Here is an 11151-nt window from a genome sequence, read left to right on the forward strand (position 1 = left end):
GATTCATCAAAATCACCGCGCTGACGGAGCCCGCAGTGGTAGCGCGGCCAAGTGGTTACAATCCGCGAATCGTTCATCACTTTCACCGACCATTTGGCTAGCATTACGTTTGGACTCCTTACTCTCTAGTCTCCATGGATGCCGTGAGATAATTTCGTTGAAGATAATTCCTCTGACGGATATCTGAAAAACCATCGCAAGAAATTTGTTCACAAGATTCGGCCCAATGCGTCGCATCTAGGTACTAACTTGTTATTCATGGGTAATGTAAGCAGTAAGAACTTTGTGCCAAGGAGCCGCAAATTTGTTCGTAGAAATCAAAAGTCGTTTTTCCAACATAAGCACGTAAGATATAGAAATATTAGATTGGTGCCGTTATTTGGGGAAACGAGCCTCTAATTCATGAGCTTTCATAGGACGGGAAAAATCTTACTTCAATAATGTCCGCAGTGAAAAGAGCACAGGTTAGTTTCATATCAAAGTAGTTTTGAATCTCCTACTAATCTGAATGAAAATCGTTTATTATTTTACATTATTTTAGCAATGGGCTACATTTGCTAGAACCTGGCATCTTTTCGATGCTACATGGCAAAATCCATTTGACAGTGCACAAGTAATAATCAAGCATCTCATGGGTCTACACAAACCCATATACCATCCAATGAGTGAGTACAAAATTGCTGAGAACTTGTATTTCCTGAAATATTTACGTAATTAATAGTTGAGTTTTCATTTTTACAATTAAATTAGTTAATTTTTGACACTCATTCACAGATGATTGCGGAGATCATGTTGTTGTCATGAATAGTAGAGATATCGCCTTACCAGGTGACGAATGGAGGAAACGTGTGTATTTCCACCACACAACCTACCCTGGGGGTGCATCGTGGACACTTGCCTGGGAATTGCACAACAAAAATCCTACATTGGTAAGAAATCATCGTAATTTAATAAAGAATATAAATATTCTTTCAAAAGTCTGCTAACTAGTGTATTTTTTTTCGTGTAGGTCATAAAAAAAGCTGTGTATAATGGAATGGACGGCAACTTACAACGAAGGCATACAATGCAACGTTTACATGTTTTCCCTGACGATAAAATCCCTGAAGAGATCTTGAAAAACATCAGTAATCAAATTAGATATTTGAGACCTGTCCCAACTCGATTGGATCATATTTCACCAGAAGAAGTCGAAAACTACCCGAAAATTGTAGACTATCCAAAACAGTATATTCTGCGTTAAAGAAAATCAGCAGTTTACAAACTCGACATAAAAAGAAAACTTTGTAGTTTGCAATCATTAGCAAATTTAAATTACTCCAAAACATACTGACATTTTGTACATCTGTATATAGTCATGAAAATAAATTCCTACCAAGTAGTTCCATCCAGTCACGGTTTATGTATTTAAACCTGTACTTATTTTATCGATAACAAACAACAGCAAAAACTTTGTTACAACCAACGGGTGGTGTAAACTGACGATTAATAACAAACGTGATTTCTATCAACGGTACAAAACTCAATCAATTTCACCGTTGAGATAAACAGAGTATTATATAGGTAGTAAAATTATATATTCCAACACGTAACTATTTGTTATCATCTTCCCACCATGTATAAAGTATTAAAACCATCATACAAATTATTTATATCAAGATAACCATTTTGTCCGATTATTCAGCAAGTGGTATTTTATGGTCATAAGCTCATATATCGACATCATTCACACATCACTGTTTAGACACAAATCTTCGGCCACTGCATGAGCGCTGACATACATCATTTTATGTTTGTTTGCCAAAAATGTATCAATGGCTTGTTGGCGGACCTCTTCCCATGCATATAAGTCTCGGTAAATCGGTCTAATAAATTTCATACGTCCTTGTTCCGTTACAAAGGTTAACGCAAGTGATACTTTGGCTCTCCAGCGACCCTTGAGTGACAAACGTATCCATTGAAATCTGTTGAACAATGTATTAATGGATTAAGTGTCGATAGTTTTGTATAAAATTCAAAACAAATTCACAAATATTCAGTACTTATGATTGTAATAAGTTGTCCTGTACCTGATTTCTGAATTTTTCATAGGATCGAACTTGTACACTTGATTCATAACTTCTAACTTTTTTTGTGATAACGTTTCATTGGCTAGTAATAATTCAGCCAGAAATTCAATCTTTTGATTTGAACTTAATTTTGTGATATCTGACGTGTTGAATGGGCTTGTTGTATTTTCGTCCCAATGAAGCCACCGATCTGCTAATTCTCTGCACACTTGTGTCAAAGTTGTGTCATACGCTGGGATTACAGGGGGCATCCCAGGTCTGTAAAGCCATGTATCCCAATCAATAGAGTTTAGGACCTGCGATAAAAATAAAAATGTTTAAATGTGAAGATTTATGATAGCCTAGTGCGCAGAAATCAGTTGAATCAATATCTTACATCAACTTTGTCCTTGAAGTAATCATATAAATACCCTTTCCAAGTCAATGTCACTATACTTTTGTACTTATATGTGTTCAAATAAGATTTCAAAAATGGTTCAAACACTTCAGGTCCTCCGAGAAGCTGCTCGATGTAGTACACAAATGTGTGACCTTTTTCATAGGGTACCGTTGAAAAAGCATCATCAGGATCCATGCCTATCAAGTTTGGCACAAGGTATGTAAGTAGATCAGTTTCACCACATACTGCAATCTGAAAAGCAAGAATGTTGAAATTACCATATTATTCCAAATATACGCAATTCACACAAATTGTGAATAACCAAATCAGGAATACTCACAGTTTCACGTAACGCCTTGAGCCCTCTAATAGCTGAAAAGTCCCGAAATTTATCACCATGTATTCTCCCCTGTATTTTTCGTTCAACGAACATAGTGAATCCCTCATTTAGCCAAAAGTGTTCAAAGTTTGCATTTGTCACCAAGTTTCCAGTCCAGCTGTGAGCTATTTCATGAGCAACCACATCAGCCAGAGAACGATCCCCAGCCAAGAGAGTCGGTGTTACAAAAGTTAAACAAGGATTTTCCATACCGCCAAATGGAAAGCTCGGTGGTAAAATCAACAAGTCATAAATTTCTAAAATAAAAGCTCTGAATAATGTTACAATGCCAGCAAAATCGTCACTGGCTATTATTTGATTGAGAATTTTTATAGAATCTTGGTAAACATACATATAATAAAACAATTAAAAAATAAGGCTGACTTAATACTCGTGATACATCACCACCACATCAGAAAAAAAACGTACCCCAAACGTAAGGGCCACAAATATCTTCAGCAGTTCTTAGCATAGTTTCTGTTTCGCTAAATTCAAATGCACTTTGCTCAATGAGCTCCTTTTCCGCCCAGACATGTGATCTTGGGCCGACTCTCTGGGAGACTAATTTTCCAACAGCGAGTGCAATTAAATAGACAGGAATTGGAACTGGCTGGTGAAATTTGTGTATTCTGATATCCCCACCAGATTCTACTATCCCGTCATGCAAAGCAGACATGAGGACAGTCAAATTTGCTGGTGCTTTTATCTGCATTGATACACAGTACATTATAGGAAAAAACATAATGGCCATGTTCTGTGCACAGTGTGTTTCATTTACGAAATATTTTATTGAACGTTGTTGTATGGATGCATTACCTCAGCAGTATAGGTCGCTTTCACAGACGGAGTGTCTTGGCAGGGCAATATAGAACGGGCATGAATAGCCTGTACAAAACGAACATATTTTTAGAGTAAAATTCATGGAATATCAATAATTATTTTTATTTCAACCATTCAACTACCTGACATTGTGAAAACATGTATGGATATTTTCCACCCGCTGTTTGTTCTGGCTCTAGCCATTGTAAACCACTGGCACTGGGCGAAGTCGCATACTGTATTTCAATTTTATATCTGTAAGGAAAGTGAAAATATGTCCAAATTTTGTATGGAATTGAGTTATTATTCAAGATAAAGTGTATAAAAGCAAGTCAATTATCTCATCAAAGTTCAAATTCTCCACACATGTAAAAAGAATGTGGATTATCAATTGAATTTATCACTGTCCATCAAGCTTTCTGACAGTGGGAATTAGTCTATTGAAATAACAAGTGCTTGCTTATCAAGTTTTACAGATTGAGAAACAAGTGATAACGACAGTTTTACACTTTCAATATTTCTGTCGATTGAAATTAAATTCAAGTAGTAATTGTCAAATAATTTAATTACGTATTATTTGGAGATTGCACTTGAGGCAGTTTGATGCTGAGTTTTGACCCATATGTCACTGATTCCCCTTTGACAAACTCTAATGGCGAACCATCGGCAACATTAAGCACAGTCGAAATGGTCAACCCTCGGTTATCCAAAATCTACAACATTTTTTATAGATTATGAAAATACCAATTTTAAGAATTTCTCGATAATTGAAACTCTGTACTTGGACGTGTTCACGCTAGTAAAAGCATTTCGGATTATTGATTGTACTATCTCATTCACTAATGCAACTTTACATGTGGATGAATAAAGACATTATCGAAGGCACTCACACTAAAAGAAATTTAAGTCGCCTTATGGAACAATACTAACCACTTCGTTGGTATCCCCAGATTTTTTAACATCCAAAATAACGCTTCCAACCAATACTTTTTTGTCAAAATCCACACGCAGGTGCAGATCAATATGCGTCACCACGGCTAAGTCTGGAAATATTTGAATAATTGAAACAATAACAAGATACGGAGAATAACGTCAAATAGTTATTCAAGCCGTATTTAGATATGTGAAAGAGTTTGCAGCTCAGAAAACCTATTTCGACTCAAATTTATGGGTGTATCAAATGACAAGCCACTAATTATTTCGAAATGTACACAAAAAATATTTTGTTGTAGGTTAAGACTTTCAGCTAACGATAAATATTCATAAACGATTCAAGCTCAATCGAAATAGCATTGATTAAAACATTAAATTATAGCGGAATTGTGTGTATTAATTCATTAAATGCAAATATATTACAATACCGGGCCGTGAATAGGAATTCGGATCTCCAGGACTCAACGACATGTTTGCTGCTGCCGACCACTGAGCCGGAATGAATAACGTTAGGAAAGAAATGTACTTCAGAGAGCGTATCAGAAATGGACGCACCGCTAATCCCATGATTTAGGATTATTCAAAATTCCAATTACGCTTCAACCACTTTCTACCGATTACCATCCAGTTTTTTCTTCGCTTCTTACCCCGAATGATGCTGATAACGAGGGTCAATTACTTTTGAGAATGACCCTTCTATATCTTATTATTCTCTGATCGCAGAATTAAAAAAAAATTCGGTATCGATTCTTTTGCTTGCTTTAAGTCCTAAAATAATATGTTGACAAAAATATTTAAAGAAGGATCTCTGTTCCTTTGTTAATTCTGCGGATTTCAGAGCATTTTTTTACAATAATTGAATTAAACATTTTTTTTTTAATCTTTCGTTGTGAGTTATAAATTATTACTTGGATGAATTGGAAAAGAAACGAATGTTTTTGTACAGAGTTTTTTTTTTTGGGGTAATAATTTGAAGGCTGTGGCGAGCAGTGGTATTATGTCAATAAAACAAAAATTAATTAGATATAAAAAAATGCTTTTATCAAGTTTTTTTTCTCCAGATTGGCAATTTAGAATTCATAGCAAGAAATCATGAATCATTGAAGTGTATTTAAGTTGAAAACAACTTTCTTTCATCAGCTATGAAAAGATCGTAAGTTATCAGCCTTTCATGTTTTGCTTGACAGGTAAGTTGAGTTTATCGCTTATCGTAATGCAGTTGCAAATTGGAATTAAACGTGTTGTTGACGAAAATTTATTAGTAGAAACACAATTGGAAAGCACGGAGGCTGAAAAGAAATAGATATTTGAATTAAGTGTAATTCTTGGTAATAAAAGCGTACAGAATTAGACACAATCAGAGTCATACTAATATAACTATTCAATCCATGGATGTAACTATCGTCATGATTATAATCATTCACGAACATTCTTGGCCCCAATTCAAAGGATAATGGCCGATATATTTCTATTTTAAAGGCCAATGACTATAGAGATTTGTCCATTGGAGATACCATGACTGTATAAGATTTTCGTAGGAACAGTTCGTTGTAAACAGTAACTGCTGAGGTCCTAGAGCAAAGGCTGAGATTTATGCAGTCATTAAATCACTGTCATCAAAGAAGATGCAAAAAACAAATAAATTAACTAAACAGTTAATGTTGCTGACGCACTAAACCATGAGTACTTCCATTTTCTCAGATAGGACAAAAAATTCAAGGCTTCTTAGCCCTCAGGAAACGTCCAATCCATTTTGGTTCCTCAAACAATGACGACTCCTTTTTTTGTTTACAGTCGCACATTCGACTTGTGGAACATGTTTATTTCTGACACCACATCAAATTCACAGTGCTGAAAAATTGATTGTCTGAGATTGAACGTAAGAGAACTGGATGATAAATGTTGTAGGGTTTATCAAGTGTAATCGAAGTGAATTTTTCTGGTAATAAACAGCAAATGACGTTTCAACATTCGCATTTCAGTGATCCTTTATTACTTAATATATTCTTTTTAAAATCAACTTTGATTTATCAACGAATACGCACAATGTAAGTAGTTGTTATTAGTTATACAAAATTTATTAACATTGATTATTGCATTGCATGAAGAACTGCGGGTAGGAGAACAGACGTAAGTAATAGTTTTAATAGTATTTGAAATTGAATTAAAGTAGCGTGGTAACAATCAACTCATGGCTCTAAATTGTCATTTCTTTAATTTAGAGCAATTCTTAATATTCAAAGTTATCTAACTATATAGATATTTAAATTTGATATTGTAAAATCTGCACTAAACTGGCTTAATAGAAATAGCCACTGAACCAAAAAAAAATAATGACAACAAACTCTGGTTTCGATGTGATTTAATAATAATATTCAACATGTATAATAACGGGCATGGATCTACATGCCTTACAATTATTAGTACATTCATGTTGGAGCTGCATGTTTTTAGTTTTTCTGGCTGTCACTTTCTTACATTTTGTATAATAAATCTATTTTTTGTCTGTTTCCATGTATGCAGATTGTTGTTTTGTAACAGTAACTGACTTTCACTTACATCTCGGCGCTACATAAAATCATTAAATTCGTCATCAAAACCATAATCGCCATATTCATTTAGATGTGAATTATCACCCTCGACTCGTAGTTTTGCTTTGCCTTTACCCTTGTTCTTCTTACCCTTATCCCCTTTTTCAATCTTTTGTTTTTCGATAGCTAAATTTTCAATTGTCGTTTTCACTTTTTTCAAACTTGTCGAAGACACTGCAACAATTTTAATTTCAATTAAAAAAGAGTGCATATGATTGAGAAAGATAATATTCCATAAAGAGTAAGATACTAACAATTCACGGCAATGTTTTTAATGAACTCTTCGGCGAACGTGGTAAACTCAGCATGCTTGTTGAATTGGTTTATTTTCTTTAAAAGTGCTTCACTGAACTGGTCGAAATCTTCTTTTGTGTCAGGTGTCATAGAGTCAAGTCCTGTAGCAGCTTCAGGGTTCACACCTTAACATAAAAACGTGAGTTTCATAATAAATTAAATAACACTGGTAACTTGACAACAGCACATACAAATTTTTGACCTGTATCTTCAATTTTCGCGATAGCATTTTCTTTCCATCTTATACTTCTACCCAATCCAGTTAATAAGTAATTAGAAAATAATTTTAAGTTTCAGAAGTGTATAAATACTTGATGGAACCTAAAACGGTTGTTATTAATTTAAAATAGGAGTTTCTTGTTATTGTTTAATACTTGCGCATTTTCGTTTTTAAAGATTTTAAGATAAACAAAAATTTGTGCAGCTAGAAGCCATACAATCTTCACCACACACCTTTAAAATGAGATACAAATAAGGAATACATTATCGAACAGCTCATCAGGAACAATACAGGAGATTAAAAACAGTATGCAAGGATGTATAAAGACTGACGTGGACACAACAGTTTGTTTGTGCAAAATATCAATTTTATTAAAATACATAACATTATTAAATTTCATTGTATTAAAATTGGTAATAAATCGTATGGATTTCGTTCATCTCTGGTACAGTTCCTGACAATTATAGGTTCATTAATGTAGCATTTCGAAACTTAATGTTGTTAGATAAAAAAAAAAATTAACGTTACTTTCACTTAATATTTCATTAATCTTAGGTGGAAATGTTTACGTGGTTATTTTCATCCTTAATACTGCGCTTTTCTACGTATGTTCAAGCAATGAAAAATAATGCAAAACGTATTCAGAATCACTAATTAAATTAGACTTCATCATTTTAACTTGAAATTTCAAGAAAAAACTACTTCGAAACAAAGAATCTGATTTATGATTAAGTTTATAGACTAATTTGATACAATTTCGTCAAGTTCATTGGCTCAGAATTCTATACCCCTCGAAAATCTATCACAATGTCTTAAGCTTGCCTAATCTCGCGGTAACCACACATGAGTCAAAGTATATCGAAAGAATTAAGCATCAGTCAAATTTGAATAATTGAGAATTTGAATCAGCTTCATCAATTATCTCAGGATTGAATTAAGTTTTATGTTATTTACGAAATATCGCCTCAAGGTTAATTCTAGTATTAAATTAATTACGGTATATTTCATTGTTATACGTTCACCAGAATTCATACGTGTCGGGGTTGTTGTAAGAATGTTTCGGTAAAAAAAAAAAATATCTGTAGCAACACCAGAAAACTAAAATTATGTGCAACAGATAAATTTAATATCAATAAAAATAAAATTCCACAAATCTGACAATAATCTGAGATACAGCAGATTCGAATACAGGTAAAAATTAAAAGTGATAGATAGTACAAGTGGATTAATAATAATTATTATGATTGTGAGAATATTTGATAGCAGGGAAGAATTGTTATTTTTTTTCACTTTTTTGTGGTTTACGGGGGCTAAAGTCAACAAGGTTTGACAAACCAAATGTTTCCATGGCTAGTCGAAGATCCGCTTCTTCCTGAAGCCTCTGACGTCTCAACATTTCCGCTCTCCTTTCCTCAGGTGTTAAGGCCTCTTCCTTTTCCTTCGCCTTTCTTTCTGCTTCTTCTCGCGTCTTTTTCTAGATGTGAAGAAAATGATTTGTTTAAAATACTTTGTATCGTTTGATTGATACTCCCAATAGAGAATTTAAATACAGGATTCATCTACTATATCAGAAATATTTCTCAACAATCCTGTAAGATTTCAGTCAATTAAACCGATTAGCAAAGTTACTGTAGTGAATCTTTTATTAAGCGACTATGAATGAAAATAAAATAAGTACAATCATTTTTTAGTAATGGAGACGCTGACCTCACGCTCCTCGATTTTATCGGCCAATGTTTTTTTAGGTTTTGCTTTAGCCTTTGGCACCTCAGCAGCCTTTTCTACATCTTTTTTTTCCTCTTCCACATCTTCCCAACTATCCTAATAACGTCAATAAATATTAAGCAATTAAGTATGCGTCAATCAGATTATTGACACGAAGTGGTAATGGAAATGGGAAAGAAAAAAATATCATGTCAAAGACTTTGGAATAATATACACATCTTTTGAGAAAATGATGTTTAAAGAGTAAAAGTGAATACATATTGATTTATTTGACACGGACAAGATAGGTCGTCAATTTTCATAGAGAAGAGACACTCAAAAATTCCATGCGGTAATTAGGACAAGGTTATGAAAACTTGGTGGTGAAACATATGGAGGCAGAATGAAATTAATGAGAGTATTCGAATGTTTGTTAACTGAATATCACATTGTACTTCGATACCTTAACGTCTTCCTCTTCATCTTCGCCTTCCCATTTATTGGACCTCATTGCGAGGTCGAATTTGGCCTCAACATTATCCGCGTCTGCAATATGATACGATACGAAACGAGTTGTCAAAAATTAAGCCGAATCACGAGAAATTCATTTCCTTTGATCAAATGTATCGGCACAGAATATTTAATCATTTAAAATACATACCCCACTCGTCATCCATGATCTTGATTTTTATGAAATATCACTCAAATAGTCGGAAAAACCGTGCACGCAACAAAAATCAACGAGCCACGGCGGTGCACGGCGGGCCTTGTCCTTAATCTCATGGGGCGAATGATTCAACTGTTTACCGTTGCAGCTCTGGCTGTCCATTCGTCCTCTAAAAACTTGGACAAAGAGAAAGAGTATAGTACGGAGTGGAAGTTGACCGGATACAGTAAAAGAAGCGCCTCTACTGTCTCAAAACCCTAACTATTCTATCTCTTCTCTCTCTCTCTCTCTCTCTCTCTCTCTCTCTCTCTCTCTCGCTAATTCTTCTATGACCTACCGAGAATAGCGTGGCTGAGAAAAATTTTGAAAAATATACTAATGTATTCTCTGTGTAATACAACTTTGTGATTAAAATGGGGTTACGGTGTTTCGTGAAAGGTTGTAGAAAGAATAAGAGAGTTAACTAAGAGCACTCTTTTTTCCAACCGCCAAAAAACCCAAAAATGTAAGTATTACATCTGTAACATTTACGATGCAATATGGAAAAATGAGGTTATTTGGTGACGTCATTTCTGTTTTCTATTCTCAAACTAGTATTATTTCTGTATTTTCGTGTTGCAGTAGTATTTCAGATTAACTAAGTCAAGTAAAAAAATAAAATGTTATGGTTTGGTACCTCATATGAAACAATGTTTGCTAGATTTGTAGCATTTGAGTAGGGATTAATTATTATTTTGCATAAAGAATTTCTAGAATAAAACATGCCGAAAAAGTCCGACAATAATGTAAAGAAAATGACCAAATTTCGCAGACCAAAGCAACCAAAATCAGACTAATTAACAGCAATATATTTAAGTAGTTATAATCAACTAATTACATAGTAATTGAATATCCAAAACTGAGACGAGATTTTTGTCAGTTACAGTTTTGTGGCAATATCTTACATCCAAAGAGCAATAACAAAAAATATATTTTCATATACATATACATACATTATAGTGATTTAGTAACCTCTACAATGTTTTATTCTATATCTTGACGATTATACATGAATCTTGGAATTTATAACTTATTAATTGCGTTAAATAATCTAACA

General features: G+C 33.9%; 3 protein-coding genes across 4 annotated transcripts; 1 reads left to right on the forward strand and 2 right to left on the reverse strand.

Moving 5' to 3' along the window:
* Positions 1 to 19: 19 nt before the first annotated feature.
* On the forward strand, positions 20 to 1391 carry LOC124310470 (39S ribosomal protein L13, mitochondrial). Its single transcript, XM_046774465.1, has 5 exons — positions 20 to 345; positions 417 to 464; positions 542 to 665; positions 775 to 929; positions 1010 to 1391. The coding sequence occupies exons 1-5, from the start codon at positions 259 to 261 to the stop codon at positions 1241 to 1243; spliced, it is 648 nt and encodes a 215-aa protein (XP_046630421.1). The 5' UTR covers positions 20 to 258; the 3' UTR covers positions 1244 to 1391.
* Positions 1392 to 1560: 169 nt separating this feature from the next.
* On the reverse strand, positions 1561 to 5238 carry LOC124310467 (leukotriene A-4 hydrolase). The gene is made up of 10 exons (XM_046774457.1): positions 5008 to 5238; positions 4577 to 4689; positions 4217 to 4359; positions 3790 to 3901; positions 3644 to 3712; positions 3257 to 3533; positions 2789 to 3084; positions 2446 to 2700; positions 2070 to 2365; positions 1561 to 1964 (listed from the first exon to the last, which is right to left on the reverse strand). Exons 1-10 carry the CDS (start codon positions 5144 to 5146, stop codon positions 1727 to 1729), a joined length of 1938 nt encoding a protein of 645 aa, XP_046630413.1. The 5' UTR covers positions 5147 to 5238; the 3' UTR covers positions 1561 to 1726.
* Positions 5239 to 6549: 1311 nt separating this feature from the next.
* On the reverse strand, positions 6550 to 10204 carry LOC124301523 (eukaryotic translation initiation factor 3 subunit J). Of its 2 annotated transcripts, XM_046756682.1 has the most exons (6): positions 10050 to 10204; positions 9852 to 9934; positions 9392 to 9505; positions 9020 to 9158; positions 7425 to 7589; positions 6550 to 7344 (listed from the first exon to the last, which is right to left on the reverse strand). In XM_046756682.1, exons 1-6 carry the CDS (start codon positions 10063 to 10065, stop codon positions 7148 to 7150), a joined length of 714 nt encoding a protein of 237 aa, XP_046612638.1. In that variant the 5' UTR covers positions 10066 to 10204; the 3' UTR covers positions 6550 to 7147. The 2 variants fall into 2 exon arrangements, with proteins under 2 accessions (XP_046612638.1, XP_046612647.1); XM_046756691.1 differs by lacking the exon at positions 9392 to 9505.
* Positions 10205 to 11151: the final 947 nt, after the last annotated feature.

This window comes from Neodiprion virginianus, chromosome 1 (assembly GCF_021901495.1).
Source record: "Neodiprion virginianus isolate iyNeoVirg1 chromosome 1, iyNeoVirg1.1, whole genome shotgun sequence".
Lineage (NCBI taxonomy): Eukaryota > Metazoa > Arthropoda > Insecta > Hymenoptera > Diprionidae > Neodiprion > Neodiprion virginianus.

Bases quoted from the DNA above. Each gene is read 5' to 3' on its own strand.
- LOC124310470 (XM_046774465.1), top strand. From the start codon at position 259: ATGGGTAATGTAAGCAGTAAGAACTTTGTGCCAAGGAGCCGCAAATTT. The intron at 465-541 runs GTTAGTTTCATA...ACATTATTTTAG, and splicing joins CCGCAGTGAAAAGAGCACAG to CAATGGGCTACATTTGCTAG. The intron at 930-1,009 runs GTAAGAAATCAT...TTTTTCGTGTAG, and splicing joins ACAACAAAAATCCTACATTG to GTCATAAAAAAAGCTGTGTA.
- LOC124310467 (XM_046774457.1), bottom strand. From the start codon at position 5,146: ATGGGATTAGCGGTGCGTCCATTTCTGATACGCTCTCTGAAGTACATT. The intron at 3,902-4,216 runs GTAATTAAATTA...CTTTCCTTACAG, and splicing joins GTGCAATCTCCAAATAATAC to ATATAAAATTGAAATACAGT. The intron at 2,366-2,445 runs GTAAGATATTGA...TTTTTATCGCAG, and splicing joins ACTTCAAGGACAAAGTTGAT to GTCCTAAACTCTATTGATTG.
- LOC124301523 (XM_046756682.1), bottom strand. The intron at 7,590-9,019 runs GTTTGTCAAACC...TTTTATGTTAAG, and splicing joins ACTAGCCATGGAAACATTTG to GTGTGAACCCTGAAGCTGCT. The intron at 7,345-7,424 runs GTTAGTATCTTA...AAATTGTTGCAG, and splicing joins TAAAAACATTGCCGTGAATT to TGTCTTCGACAAGTTTGAAA.